This window comes from Solea solea, chromosome 8 (genome assembly GCF_958295425.1).
Source record: "Solea solea chromosome 8, fSolSol10.1, whole genome shotgun sequence".
In the NCBI taxonomy this organism is placed as follows: Eukaryota; Metazoa; Chordata; class Actinopteri; order Pleuronectiformes; family Soleidae; genus Solea; species Solea solea.
The window spans coordinates 16,471,610-16,488,019 of NC_081141.1; the positions used below are offsets into that span (position 1 = coordinate 16,471,610).

The 16,410-nt window shown below is 42.4% G+C and overlaps 1 protein-coding gene across 1 annotated transcript in view; it reads left to right on the forward strand.

Annotated features, from left to right (window-relative positions):
* Positions 1-14,173, forward strand: part of fbxl17 (F-box and leucine-rich repeat protein 17) — a 207,843-nt gene extending 193,670 nt beyond the window's left edge. The window contains exon 11 of the mRNA XM_058636046.1: positions 12,215-14,173. Within this exon, the coding sequence (XP_058492029.1) occupies positions 12,215-12,352 (138 nt within the window). The 3' untranslated portion in view covers positions 12,353-14,173. The remainder of the gene's footprint in view (positions 1-12,214) is intronic.
* Positions 14,174-16,410: the final 2,237 nt, after the last annotated feature.

Consider the following 16,410-nt stretch of genomic DNA (forward strand, 5'->3'; position numbering starts at 1 on the left):
ATGGAGTGTGAATTAAGCTGGGGGGGGAAAAAAAGAGTTTGACAGTTTCCAAGCTGCAGGTACATTACTAACTCTGAATCACAGATTGAATTCACTGCAGGGTTGCCCCCTGCAACCGTTTCTCTGTCTTTTTCTGTTTTGTGTACTACAGCTCTGTTTAGCATTGCAAATGAGACTGTGGCATTGGTGACGATTGGCCAGGCCTGTGTGGGAACGACATCAGCCCACGGCAGCTACTTTGTCTGTTGTTGTTGTTGTTGTTGTCGTCGTCAATTTAGCACTTGTTTCATTCCGTTAGATATGAGGAGGAGTTCCAGTGGAGATAGTAGTGTTCTGAAGTTTAAACAGATAAACATAAATAGGTTGTTATTACTGAGATCAGTAAAAAGCACCTTGTATGTAAGGGCTGGATCTCTGTTTCGGGGATGTATTGTTTCACCGTACACGGATTTTGTGACTTCAGGCTTCAGCGCTTGTACAAAGCGTGTCACATACCATTTCTTTTAAATGATAAATTCCTTAAAATTCAAAATATTGAACAAGATGGAGACAGATGATCCGCTGTGGCGACCCCTAACAGGAAGTTTTAATTGTAGGCAGTGACTCAATTTGGCCAATTATTATTATTATTATTATTATTTTTTATTTCCCTGGTTTAAATTTGATGTTCTAGCCTCTGGTCATTTTGTGTATCAAAGCAGTAAAATACAGCGGCATGTTCAATTCAGTCTGAGGTCAAACTAATCTCATCTCGGCACTTCGGTAGTTCTGGGAATGTAGTTCTGGGAAAACAGACAAGCTGGGGGATAACTCCCTCTTGTTCACAAGGTTTTCTCCTAATGAAAATCTTGTGCAAATGACATCAGTTTGGTTCCCGTCTCAGTCATAGGGCGTCCTCTCGGTCTTGTCAAATTAATTAGAATTTCTCCCACCACGCCTCGCATTGGACTCCCTGTCATTTAAAACACGGCGTAAAGTATTCCTATGCCACTGCCTGTCTCTTTCTTTCTTTAGCCTACTGTTGATTAAAAACAACACGCTCCTAAGCTATGAACTGTGTTATATTGCTTTCTGTCATAAAAGCAAGAGACATTTGTACGGAACACGTCGTGCCGGGTGGATTTTGTTGGTTTGATACTCTGAGCTCGACCTGGTGCGTTCGCGGGGTGTTTAGTTCAACCTCAGGATGTACTCACTTGAGTGAATCCTCAATATTTACAACAATTTCCCGTGTAAGCCAACACACTGCAGCGAAGGAGGTCATTGCCACGGGAACCTAACCTGAAAATATTGTGCACTGCGTACCGACCCTGGATGTTTGTATTGCAAAATAAATTGTTATATACACTAATGGCAGATAGTATTCCTTGTGAAAGCTATGTTGACAGCGTGACAAGTTCATATTTCCCTTATAAGGCCTTTACTCAGTTGTTGTTTAGGACGTGCAGGGATTTCGAACAAATAACTCATGATTGGTTGGACAAAATATAGTTGAGATTATACTTGGTATTGCAGCACTAACAAACTGACCCCTTCAGCCCCGTCATCATTAGAGCCAGTGTGTCTTGCACATGTTCCGGTAAAAAAATATTACAGCTTCTGTCACTCTTTATTTCTTCCTCCCTCACTTTTTACCCCCCCCCCCCCCCCCTTAAAGCTTCCTCCCCGTGCTAACTGACGAGGAGTTAGGTTTCATCGTGGGTCCCCGTCAGTCTTTGGACGACTGCAGTCTTGTGATAACCTTGACACGCGAGTGCGGACAACCCCAGTCAGCTCTCTGGCTCAGCGGCTTCGGCCTCGGCTCGTGTAAATTTGTTTGGAGTTGTCAAAGCGCTCGGAATTTTAATGTAACAACTTCCCTGGATGTCACAGGACTTGTGTAGTCTAGAACGTGTAGGATTCATTTAAGGGACCGTTAACAGGATCCAGCTGGGTCTCCTCATGTGGAGTAGTGTGAAGGATCGATTTCCTCTGTCACAGTTTATACAAATGTGCTTCCGTACTGTATACATTTTACTGCCGAGAAACCATTTGAACAGAAGTTATGGGTGTTTTTTTTTTTTTTCTTCTTTACTTTAGTGAAAGGACAGACCTAGTACAGCACATATATGTTTGAAGACAGAATCTTTTCTTCTTTAAACTCTCTTTTCAGTAGCTGAGCCATATACGGTCTTAAATGTCACGGTTTGGAATGTGTGTATTCAACTTCTTTCCCCCCCACTTTCCTCTCCTTCTTCCTACATGTCTGTCTCAGTGTTTATACATACTGAAATGCAACATGTCTGTGTGTTACTGTGTGTGTGTGTGTGTTCTCTAAGAGGAATTTGTGTTATTTGCTGTTATCACAGCTTATAATGGAGCATTGAAATCAGAACCCCCTCCAGGCCTGGACGACTCGCGGGCTCTGTCTGCCTCATATCATTAAAACTCTCTGCCCTTGGGGCTAAATGACCCTGTTCTGACAAGGGGGAAAGAATGCGATTGATCCAGACTCACCCCGCAATAATCAAATCAATTCAAACCCCTCCCCCCGCCCCCTTTTTAGCAGTAACTCTGCCAGTCTTTTGAAGTATTCATCTGAAAGACATGAGGGAAAATGTGACTTAGCCTCATGCAAAAACGGACTCTCTCTCTTTGCTCGCCAGCGCCGCATATGTCGGTGCACGTTTTGCGAAAAAACAACCCAGTTCCCGAGTGAGTTAACTGTTCAGTGCTCGGTATTCTCTGTGGGAGAAATGTGACTTTATACATTCACATATACTGTACACACACAAAACGTTGTACTTATCTGGGCTGTGCCTTGGACTGTTGAAAACCAGCATTAGTGTCAGTTGTCATTTTCAACTAAATGTCCAGCGATGTAATAACGACACTCAGAAACAAACATGGCAAACTCACACAAACACACCAAATCCTGTTACATGTATAGCTCTGTGGAATTTCCACAATAAATTAAGTCAAGTGTCCAATTACAGGGACAAGGATCCAGTGGTGAATTTTATTGATTCTTGCAGAAACACATTGTCCTGCCAAGTGCAACACAGGGTAACTCTTTGCACTCTTTATATTGATATTGCCCTCCTGGCTGAACTGTTAACATTTTTTTCTGGAATATGTCAGTTTAGGGATTGTGATCTTTTTCCACCGTCAGTGGAATCGTTTCTGTAGCAACGTAACAGCTCCCTGTGCTGTCGGTTCCTCTTTTTCTCTCATTGTCTTTCTGTCCCTTCTCTTTTCTCTCTCTGTTTCTTTCCCTTTACTTTTCCCTCTTCTCTCCTTTTCTCATCAGGTCTGCTGTCTTCTTTCCTCTACCCTTTCCTCTACTTCATTAGACTGAAAACAAATGGGCTGACCAGGTTGTGAAACAGAGAGGAAAGCAAACTCTCACCGTCAGCATGAAGGCGGACTCTAGGAAAATAATGACACTGACAGCTACCAGCCCCTTCAGGGACAACTGGTGCAAAGTGTACGAGTTATCATAGTAATGGAGGAGATGAGGGAGCAAAACAGAAAGTAAAACAAGGGGGTGGCCTTGAGGGGGAAGGAAAGGGGGAAAAAAAAATATTTAAGGAATGACAGAAACCAAGAAGAGTAAAATGAGATCAAATGAAACAATGAAGTCAAAGCCAGCTATTCTCTTCACAAATGACCCCAAAAAGTGTTTTGTGTAAGCAGTTTTGAAGTGTGGGCCCATTACCTGTACTGAGGTGGAGCACTGTTTGGGGAACAGGTATGAGCACCGCTGCACCCCCAGATAGAACAGCCAGACAGACCTTGTTAAAAGCACAGACATACCAATCAATATGGTCTTTCCACCGGCGCATCCAGCTGCCAGAGCCTATCCACGGATAGGCACGGCACAGCAATTTGCAGACATAAACAAGGGCCTAATTGTTCGGGGCCTGGAGGTTTGGAAAACAAAGATGAAGTACGGGGCGTTAGGAGGCATTTTAACTCCCATTTAGGAAATGAGAGTTCGGGAGTTCAGAAAAACTTTACTCATTGAGTGTTGTTATAGTGTTGTTATTGCCAATGGCAGGGATCCTGAGTTAAAGGCTCCTGAAGTGAAGAGGAATTAGGGGGAAAGATGCAGCTCGCGCACCACATAGATGCAACACCACTTCCCTGCTTTCTTTTGTTGGAGTTGAATGTTCAAAGTCGAGAAAGTAGTCTGAAAATTGTCATTTTCGCCGTTTGTGATTTTCAGTGTAATCTCGGGAGTCTCATCCCCACGCAGAAGATCTGTATCGATCGGTGGTCTTAACCAAAGCCACCGCCTGATCATCCCTTCATCTTGTCTCTGGAGGGCAGGAGGGTGATGAGAGAGGGTGAATAAAGAGAGACACTGACAGAGTTCAGTGAGGATCAAAAGGGAAGCTCAGATTTGCCCTTCAACAAAAACCCAAACACACACATATAACCTGACCCCACCTGGCTTTCAAACACTGGCATAGCATGTGTGTGTGTGTGTGTGTGTGTGGTCTTGCCACCTCATCCTTTTGTCCATCTTTTTGTCCCCGCAGTGTCTCCATCGCTTACCCTCCTTTGAGCAAGGACAGTCAAGGTCTTTTTGATTTTGGATGCCGCTCACAGCTTTTGTTAAGTCAATTATATAATTCACGACACACCCCTCCCCCCCCCCCCCCCCCCCCCACACACACACACACACCTTTTTTTTTCTCCCCTTTCTCCTCTTCCTCCCTCATCTACTCCTGTTTACTCATCACAATGGAGGGTCAACATAATCTCATGGAGTCACGGACAGGCGTTTGACAAGAGTCAGCGTGGCTGGAGACAGACTGGAGACAGCAGGTGGTCACAACCCCCTTTTTATCCTGCAGGTGCAGTGTCTGCGTTGGTGATGAATTAGCTATTTAATGCTAACGGCAATGACGACAAATTTAACACATTCGGACAAGCTTGGGAAATATTGGGGGGGTCGGGGGTCAATTATTCTCCCGGCGTTGGTAGCCAGTGGATGTAAAAGATTGAAATATGTTTACAGCCAGAAATTGCATCCGATGACCTGTGGATGCTCATTTTTTTTTTCCTCCTCCCCTACAGAGTTTCAATTCTAAAAATAAAAATACAGATTTATCACTGGTGTCTGGATTTGGGCCCACACGGACATTAAATAGAACAAAATGCTGATATCAATGTACACTGTTGATATTGAAGAGCTCAACTCCCATTCACATTTTCAGAAATAACCCATATGAGGTGGCGTCCGCACATCATGCTTTCTGGTGAGCTCACCGTGGGTCCCTCCTGCCTCACTTTTTTGCGACTTAAACCGCTCCACAAATCAAGTCAACACTCCGCGAGTCGCTATGAATTTTGTATCACGGTGTTCTTTGAAAGGACATGGACAAGTTGTCCTTGTTGTTTATTTATGCCGAAGAACAAAGGGAGTCATGCGAAGAAAAGAAATTAAGCACAGTAGCTCTCTTGTGATTGTTATTAATTCTCGGTGTGTGTGACCTCCAGTAAGCTGCTCTGGAATTTGCTCCTAGAGTTTCTGGAAGTGTGTCGTGTGTGTGTGTGTGTGTGTGTCTGAGCACTCTTGTGTGTTGTCTAGGTATTTCTTGTGTTGTGGGGACTTACGACAAAAATAGTCCACATAACGTCATTTATATAAATTTAGATGATGCACATTTTAGGGTTAAAGGTTTGGATTAAAATGCCGCTAAGTAGGTTTTGTTTTTGTCTGTCTCTTAATAAAAATAAAGGGATTATTGAGATGTAAAATTTTTCAATTTTTCAATCCTGCGAGATCGGCGAGGGGTTTTGACACTGTGGGAGACTGAGTGTCCTTGGCAGAGTGTTCACAAAACTCAGTCAAAGACATGTTTTTAATTTGTTTTATTGTTGATTCTGATGATCTATGTTAATCTATGTTAAAATGTGCTGACGAAGAGACACACGGTCGTTTAATTAGACCCAATCCTAAATACAGCCAACCTGAACAAACCCCTTCACTATTCATTTTTCTGTCTTGCCTCAAAAACCACCTTTCAACATCATACTGTAGAAGGAATAGTGTTTCCTGCTGTTGCATATAAGGATCTCTCCACTTGTACAGGATATCACATGGTGTACAATATCATGTGTATGGTATATAAAGAGAAATCTATGTCAGTGTCATCTAAACTGCTGCTCAGTGTAGCAGCACCCATATTTCTTATAGGTTTCCAAATAAAAGCATGTTTTTTACGTTTAATGCAATTAAAATGCAATAATAAATGGGTAGTTATGAGCGCGTTTGCTCCGCATTAATCAAGCCTTACGCTCAGGCTTGTTACTTCACAACATGTACTATCTTAATTACTTTTATATTAGCTCTGCCCTATAAGATGAAGCTGTGATAATGGTTTACCATGTTTTCCTTTCTAAGATCAACAAAGAAGTTGTGCAAAAGCCTCCTGAGTTACGGCATGTTTTCCTCGCAGGCTGCAGAGATAAGAAAGCCGGTGTCGAGAGAGGGATTGAGCCCTGTACGCATTCCTTTAGTTACCTTTGTCATGCGTGATGGAGTGTGGGCTTTACAGACGTGGCCTCCAGAACCTCTTTCTCTGACCCTGTTCAGTCGATCCCATGCTCCTCCGTGTCTGCGAGCGCATGTGCATGGGCATCCTACTTTTCACCTCTGCCGTTGTCGTTGATATTGTGCAGGGATAAGGATTGTGTGAGAGGGACCAGACCTTAGTTGTCGCAAGTGGTGCCTGGCCTGCTTTTCAAATGCACACATTTTTGTGAGGGCTGCTTGACTCTCTGAGACGGAATCAAAAAAAAAGCTTGAGCACAGCTTGTCTTTGTGAAGCCAAATGCATCGATAGTTCATTTCAAAGATATTGAATCTATTGGAATAAGTTGGTGGCAACCTCTTTTCTCTCTTTATACTCTTTCTCTTCCATTCGTTTGTTCCTTTTTCTCTTCTTCATCTTCTTATCAGAGACGGAGAACTATCTTTCAATTGTCCAGTGACTCGTTTAGAAACTTTACAACTGCGGCTTTTCCTCTGAGCGGTTTAAAGACGGCTATAAATCTGGCCTGGCTTGTTCAATCTGCTTTTTTTTACTAAGACCTGATGCGCTACATTCTTCTGCTGCCTAAATAGGCTTTTTAAACATTTACCCCAAATGTATTTACTGGTTGACTGATGCACTCTCTACATGGGAGTAGACAGGGAACGGGGGGTATTTGTCTCCCTTTATGGGCCTGGGACTTAGAAATGGTTGCCACGTGGCCAAAGCAAATGATGGTAAAAGAAAGAAAAAAGAAAACAAAACAAAAAATAACCTTATAGACCTGTGCCTGAGCATAATGTAAATAGGCCAAATAAAAATAAGAAGGAACATCTTTCTTCTATAAAAAGGACGACTAAACATGTCTTTGTTTCCTGATATCGGCATGTGCTTTCATTTCATTTAAATTCAGTCCCGAAGTATGAATTGTCTAAATCGTGTCGCTTTTTTCCAGGGTCATCGCTACGTACAATACAGCACTCAGTGAGCTTGATATATTCACAAAGAGTGGAGGCCATATTTTTCCTTTAGTCCTTTATTTCCTAAACTCTTTATTCCATTTCCCTCCCTTGATTGCTCGGAGCACTCAGGGTGTTCTTACCATGCCAGTCTAATATGATATGCATCTTCGTGTTTGTGTATCTGATTATCGATTTACGGCCCTGTTCTTCTTCTTCCCGCTGAGAACGTGAACCGCTGCAGCATTAGTCATCTTTACGACGTGTTTTACTGTGGTTCTTACCAGCGGAAGGCCCCGGCATTTGCGCTAAATGTATATTTTACGTGGTGATAGAGTGCATTTGCATCACAGGATTAATCTTAAAGAAAGAAGGGGGCTCATAAGAGCAGCATAGTGGAGAACAGAGGTCAACCCGGGGACTCGCTGTCACAAGTAAGAGCAGACGAGAAGTCGTCAAAGGGCGCTGACACACAACCCTATAAAGTGCCCGTGTGTTTACTGTACAGCATGTTCAAATAAAAGGCGCTTTTTGCCCGAACAGTACATCAAGCATACATGTTTTTTGTTTTCCTCTCATCCACTCTTGCCCTCTTGTAAAGTCTGACAGGAGCACATTACCCGTCAGCCTTCATTACGGCGCCCTCAGATCTACAGGACAGTATCTTTGATGTTAAAATGGGGGAAAATATCATAAGTATAGGCCTCGCTGCCGATAGCTGCGGCTTCACTCCCAGATGCCTCTCAAAGATTAGAATCGTCAGTGAGTAGCATTCTGCATCTCTTCTATAGACTTGGCAGTAGCTTTGGAGGAGGGGCCGTACCGTGCAGCTTGGTTCTGTACGATAGATCACGAGTGTATGGGCGAAAAGAAAACATCCCTGTCAGAGCAGAACCCTCCTTTACTTTCTGATAGCACCACATAATGTAAAACACACTTTTGCCCAGGAACAGAAATTCAAGCTCTTGGACGAAACAGCTGAATGGCTGGTTTTTAAGTCAGTGGCACAACAGCTGTAAGAAGAGGACCCCCCCCCCCCCCCCCCTCCCTCCCTGCCAGCAAGTTAGCCACAGCATTCGGTCTGACCTTTGTGTCTGACATCAGCTCGGAGCCGGCAAATACCAAGCAGGTGTGGTGATGTCACAGCATCTCATTCAACATACCAGAGGCATGCAAAGGGCACACACAGCGGTGCTCCCCAAAAGAGGCGTTTGACTGCAAACTCTTCAAGAACCGACGAGTGAGAGGGTTTCTTGTAGAGCCAGCTGTTCTTTGTAGACCTGACAAAACCTACAGTGTCTCGAGCTGTCGAACAGCAGTGGATTATAAATGTCTGTGGCCCAGCATTAACGTATTTAAGATTTATAACAATACAGCCATCAACTCTTTTGTATATAAAGAAAGGGAGGATCCACTGGAGATTCTCAACCTGATTTACACCTTTTGGTCACCTACTACTTTTGCCCGATTGGCCGTCATAACGTGAAATGTCCAAAAATGCCATTAGAGATGCCGCCAAACCCAGCCTAACAGAGACCGGACGTGGTGATTGAGGCCGAAACCCAAACACGAATGCTACACCAGTTCATCAGAGAGGAGACGGCTTTAGGCTGCAATAAAAACCATGCACAAATGACTTCTGTTTTCACCCAGGATTCACCATGTCACTTCTGGTGTGTGAGATAGTGATCACATATGCAACAAGCAGCAACAAAGAAGCCACTCCATGCTTCATATCACAGTATTTGGGGGGTCTTAAAACCATAAACTTTGTGTACTTAGTTTCGTTGGCTATTTAAATACCTTTGTTGTTTATTTGAAGTTGTGAAATTCAAATATCTTTGAAAGGAATAACGTGCGACCGTAATATGCAGCTCCACTGAAACTAAATGAAGAAGAAAAACGACATTTACTGCACTCGGCACTGACAGGAGCACAGTTTTACCAGACCGCATGTGCTGCTCACAGGGTCATTTTATTCAGTTATGCTTGTTGAGAGTTGGATTTTATTCGCCCGTATTGTTATGCTGTTTTATTTCCTGCCCCGCAGTTGCACAGGTCAGTGCAATAGTTGGTCTTTTCGTGATTTTCCATCAAAGTGATTGTTGCGACTGAAACGTTTCGCGATGCTGCTCGCGGCAATTAGGAAATGATTCAGCATTTTGATTGGGGGGCCATTTTGTGTGAGCTCCGCAAGTGGAGCCTCACTTAATTAGCTTTAATGAATGTTATGGCCTCCCATCAGTGTGACAGGTCTATTTCTTAGATCTGGTTTAATGGTAATTAAGCCATGATTAACGAGCTGGGGGTGTTTTATTCTCTTTTCAAGAATGGGGGATGATAAGTTAGGATGGCAATCAAGGGTTTGTCATGTTATATCTGCTAATGAGGCTCAGTCATAATAAGCTTATGTGTGTGTGTGTGTGTGTGTGTGTGTCCTGCTTTGGCCCCCCTGAGGTAAACTGCAGGTGTTTGTGTGGAAAAAAACGCAGGTGTGAGGTTGTAGCTGTGACTTGTAAGTTTTAGTTTAATGGAGCCTTTTTCAGATGTGTTGAGGAAACTTTGTTGCATTTTTCTCACTGATCGAGTCTTTCTCGTCAGTTGTCCACCACACTTTCCTCATGAAAACAAACAAACAAAATGAATCAACAAAGAAGAAAAGAGATGATGATATCCATATCCATTTAATAGCCAAATATCACTCTTTAGAGGCGGCAGCTCATTTTGTTGAAAACGACCCAAGAGCTGACAGACCAGACAGTTAATGTAAATTCATGATTCAAGTTATTATAGTCAGATCAGACATCCGAGTCAAATCCCATAAGAGAGACTGCGTTAATCCTTGCTTCTGAGATCCGCTGGTTATCGCTTAAAATTGACTTGATGTCTTCTTTGTGCCAGGATTTACTTAACAGTTACAGTGAAAATCAAAACTTAATATGTGTAACACTAAAAAAACAAACAAAATAAAACATAACATACACTCTCTAAATCATCAACAGGCTAAAAAAAGAACGCAACTGTTGCTTTTAATGCAGCAGCTTATGAAATCAAAGTGAAGTTTCCGTCTGAAAGTTAAACAGAATGTTCTGGAAATGCTTATGTTTACATTCAGCGAGATAGAACTCCACAGGACGTGATCCTTCTCAATTGAGCTCCATTAAACCACTTCAGAAGAGAACATTTTGTCTGACACTGCTGTTTATCACCTCATTAGAGTTTTTTTTGTTTTTTTTTCACTACTTCCAGCATTTCTACTTATTTAATCATCGTAACAAATGTGCCACTGGTTACCTAGAAAAAAAAAACGGGCCAAGAAAAATACTCTCATTATATTCACAATAATGATGTGAATTCTTTTAGGCGTTATCCTGAAACACTGTTTAATAAATGCATCCATTTCTACGGTTGGATCTTTAATCAGCGCTGGGACATTTTCTAATTTCCACTAAATCCACTGCACCTGTTTAGTGGCTGTGGCGTCAGTGAATTAGCTCAAACTTAAAAGCCTTCAGCCAATTTTCTGCCGTCTTTTCTTCAGCCCTGATTAGAGAGGAAACTGGAATGAAATATATGGACGTTTTCTGTGGTTAAGCAAAGTTAAAATACTGCTGCTCTGTCTTTTAACTGATCGGATTCACAGGTGTTGCACACATTTCCCTTCCTTCCTTGACCCTAGAGACATTGGTGATCTATCTGTCTATATGACCGGAAAATTAAAACAATCACAAACCGTAACCCTGAGCAAAGAGTCAAGGAACTCTCACTGTGAGATACCGAAAACTAAAGGGCTCTCAGGCAACGAACTCAGGGAAAACTGCGAAACACTGTGTCACTGCTTTGGCAACAACAGATGACTGTGTGTTCAACATGTGCCTGAGTGTTTATACATCGTTTCTCCTGGAAAGTGTCACACTCCCCAGGCTGGGTGGGTGGGTTGGGGGGGAGTTGGTTCTGGGTGGGTTGCGGTTAACCCTTCAGGGTCTCCGGGGTTACGTCGGCTCTGCTCTTTGTCAGATTCTCAGGCTTTTTCCACTCTGACAGAGTGAAAGACTGGCAGACAAGTGCTGGAGAGCCCATTTGCTGCTCGTCTTTGTAGTCCTCTGAGAAGAAGAAGGCCTCAAGGCCTCATTAGCCCGGCAAACTTAGCTGTCCTTGCACGCACGCGTATGTGTGTGTGTGTGTGTTCATATTTGCATACTCGTGTAAGTTTCCTAATTTTGATCTGGTCCATTTTCACAGGGCACGAACAGTTACATCTGCAATCCCAATTTTCATAATAAGTCATTCTGGGACAATGCAGAGGCTGTCAACATGGGTTTATATTACTCAGTTCATTTTGTAATTTGTTATATTAATAATAACTATTTATTAGGCCTAAAGTAGTATTTTGCTCATACCTAATTACAAATATAATTCGTCTTTTAGCCTCAAGGCTTTCGTTGATGTAGTTATTAATCCTGTTGTCACAGATAGAGGACAAAAACACATCCTGTCTATTGAAACAGATAAAGAAGTGCTACATGAGGACACCCACTTGTTTTGAAGCTTCGAGCCACGTCCCATTATTTTCATGAACACGCATTACCCCGCAGTGTACTGTTTACCCCGGGTTCTTCACGTAAAGTGCACCACAGAGGTGTCTAATTTGAAACATGGACAAATTGTTGTGAGTCATCATGCGTCATCATCAACAACAGTGTGTGTCCCTGCGTGTGTGTGTTTTTGCAGGTGAGCGAGGATACGGTGGAGAGGCTCGTGGTGCAGTACCCCCACATTGTGTTCAGCACGGTGATGCAGGACTGCAAGAGGACCCTGGAAAGAGCTTACCAAATGGGCTGGAGCCCCAACACCTCAAACACTTCGTAGCTACTGCTGGATCACAGACATGCACACACACATGCACACACACGCACACACGCACGCACACACACACACACACAGCTGCCCTGTTGTGTACAGACACACAATAGTTGCAGCTCAGTCATGTTTGCGTCTCATCAGACATGCATGTGAACATGTTGCTGCCCTCACAGACAGACTTCCTGTCCACCGACTGGTTCATTTGAAGCAACTCTCCCATTGTAAAAGTGTGTGTGTGTATATACACGCACACGCACACGCACACGCACACGCACCAGTCGTGGCGTATAGCTCTCATTCCCGTTGGCTATAAGTCAAGTTCCATCCACCAGTGTAATGTAGTTTCTCTGATAAGAGTCTTGAGTGACTCGTCTGTTGGTGCAAAAGCGCTGCACATGTTTCATTTCTACTATAAGTGAGTGTTACTCAGTTGATAAGAGTATCAAGTGTCATTTATTTTGAGTCCTCCATGTCACCTTAGATGAAGAGGAGGTCAAAATGCATGAGGTGAGAACGATTTAAATAAATAAATAAATAAATAAAAGGCATCAAGAACTGAAAGTGATGTGTCATCTCAGAAGGAGCTCAACTGATGCGTCGAGATGATTCAAGATCACATGTGAACATCGGGTCCAGTTGGATTTTCCACTTTCCGTGGACTTGGATGCGTTGAGATTGCTGAGCGGGCTCTTTGTTTGTTTCAAGGATGAAACTCTTTGCTGTGACTCGAGATGAACATTGTAATGATAATGGTACAGAATAAAGACTTAGGCCAGAATTGGACAGCCGATGGCAGTAACATGGCATTGATTACATTCTTGCATGTTGACGTAGAGAACCTTACCGTGTTTGTTTTTTTTCAGCTGGATCTTGGAGGAAATTAACTGCGTGAAGCTGAAAGCCGCCGGTTGCCATACGTAGACTTTACTATAGACTGAGTATCAGCTTGAGTCAGACAGAATGAATTAAATAGATGTTGCCTTTACCCCGACGATTCTGGGTCATATGATCAGAATAATAACCACAACCACCTTGATGACAGGTAAGAGTAAATGTTGCCTTAAGTGGTTAGGAATTACTAATTAGAACCTGTAATCAACCCAGAATTTATCCAACAAATATATTTATCTGCTCTGAATTCATTTGATTTCCTAATTCCATGATTTGATCCAAAATATACATATATATTTATAAATATATATATATATATATATACACACACACATACATAATATGATAAAAATACAGCGTAGGATTTAGTTGGCCTAGTATTGTTTATTGAGCATTAACATGTAACATTAGTTATGTAGCATTGCAATTGCTAGTTTTACCTTTCTTAGTTGTGTAGGATGTGAAGAGACAACTGGCTCGGGTTCATATAACCCGGAGCACGTAGACGTCGGTAAGTGCGAGTTGTTCATCTATAACACAGAAGCTCATTAGTGTACAGTCGCTAAATGCAATTAACCAGGGTATTTTTCTATGGCGTGAACCAGATCTGGGCTCGGCCTCCACACGCATGGTTACACCAACGTGGACAGTAGTTTATCAAGGTTAAGGCTTTGAGTAGAGCTGTGAACTTCCTACAGCCTCATAGAGACTTCAGACCTTTTAGAAACATGTTCCTTTTACCCATGTCAGAATTTGAAGACTTTAACTGATGGAGAGTTCCTCCCTCAACTTGTTTGGTTCATTTCTTCAGTTCTTTTGTAATCCCCCACATGCACTTTTGTTTTTCTCTTCTCTACAAGATCTTAAATCCTGATTTGTTAAGGCAACCATAAATGACTTGATTTACATAAAGATAAATAAAACACTACTACTTCAGTTGTTTTTTTTCTCTTCTTCTTTTGCATGTGTGGAATTGAAGCCGGGGGGGGGGGGGGTATTCAGATTACCGGCCAGTATATAGTCCATTTATTGGCCGTGTGCGTCTGACTCAAACAGAAAATGGCGAGATGGATCGCTCTGTGGTTCTGTATGTTTAGTCCTGATATTATTAGATGGAGCATGGTCTCTTGTAGTTGCTGTGTTGTCCGAAGAAAGAAACTGCTGCCTTATGATCTGGGAGAGTTCGCGGTCAAAGACGTGAGGGCAGCACAGAGCACCATGTCCGGCTCTAGTCCGACTAAGCATAAACATGCAGGAATAATCGGACTATCTTATAGCTTAGTGCGACTAAAATCGGACTTTTAACATGTATATAAACAGTGAAATACTTTTCTGCTCATTTTAATTCATCTGTGAGTTGCTTTCACTTTCCTCCCAGGCACTTTTTTCACTATTTCAAAGTGAAATAGTACTATAAGCACTATTTCAAATTGGCATAAGTATTCTCGGGTAAAAAATGCAAATATGGTCACCGGCTTGTTTTCAATTACAGCCAAAGACCTTTGTATGTGCTAGTATGACATACCCAATCCACATATTCCCATGCATTGGTAATGTCTTTACCTTTTGAGCGCCATGACACGGCAATCCACCTACATTTTTGTTAAGGCCCACTTACCATGTCAGGGCTGCTGTTGTCACAATCATTGGAGCTTTCCTCCTCTGACACACAGAGGAGACATCAGTTTGCTGTCCAGCAAGACACCAAAGGCCTTACAAAGCTAAAAAAAGTAAAAAAAATAAATAGAAACTCATTCAGTATATCCACACTGTTGCTTTCAAGAGTCTGGTTTAGTTTGGGTTTGTGGTGTTTCATGTCTGCCGATCAAACGGGGGGGGTCGCATCAGACAGGCTGCAGAGGTTGTTTCCTCTCGGAACGATTCTTAATGTTGTCAATACAACTTTAGTCAATGCATGGATCAACTCACTTCAAAGAGTTAAATTTTTAAGAGTACCGGGAACTCTTTTATTAGCATGTTTCCCCTTATCGTAGGAAAGGAGTATATGGTAAACAAATTTGCTGAAATTTGCAATTTGCTCTGGAATTTTCTTTATACTATATGGAAAAGTTAACAACGACGATAACAACGGTGTCCAATTGAGGGCAAACTTCACACAGAAAGACCTTCTTGCTGTGAGGCAACAGTGCTATCCACTGCTCCACTATGTAACTCTAACTAAAAATTTAAATGAAGTGAAATTTGGAACAGTAATATCTAATGAAATGAAATGTTTTTACTGCTCAGTAAGCGGGACTTAATACTAGGTGTCTGTCAGTATATTGAAGGTTAAATGGAGAAGAGAAATTAGTATTGCTCTTGCAGGGCAAAAAAGCTGTCCTTCACTGAAGCGGCTTTCAATGTTGCTTCACCACTGGAAAAAAAAAAAATCCTAACTCAATTGCTTGAATTTCATTGGCCCTGACAAGCAGAGACATTAATAATTTGGCCTGTATTTTTTTTTTGAAGGCCTTCTCATTTCAAAATGACTTTTTTTTTAAATATCGCTGCAACAAATGAGCTCACATCTCTCACTTGGGTAAATTATGCAGCTTGCTGAATTTTGCTGCTGCCAATTAGCGCCTTTGCAAATGTGAGTGTATGCCATTGATTATCCGGCTGATTGAGGCGGATTCCATCAATGGCTCACACTCCTCGGACCTCTGCAATATTCATCAAGGTGGAACGAGGCGTTCGGTCAGGACACTGCCCTGCGGAAAGGAAACGAGGGTGCGGGACACGGCTGAATAGCAATAGGGAGCGGTAATTAAACTTGGTAAATATTCATGCGGTCATTACATTTTTAATGAGAAGATGATAAGAATTGACACTGACCATACAGGACATTTGTAAGGTGGGAGTCCTGTCTTCCACAGAAATGAATGTTTTTCGAGACCTAATCATCGCTGACATTGACAGATGTCCTCAGCTGAAAAGGTAGAGGCGCCTTTGAACCTCCTCACAAGAACTGACGCGGCGACTGTTCTCCCCAAGACGGCTTTGTTTTAGAAACATGGCAGTCAGTCGTCCTTAAGCATAGTCTGCGAGTATTTCAGTGCCTGTTTGTAATGCATCCGAAACAAGAGCAGGGTTATTTCATGCAGTAACTTGTCAATACAGCCACAGTAGTAAAAAATCTGACAGTACTTGATGGTCTCTCAGGCCTGGGGCAA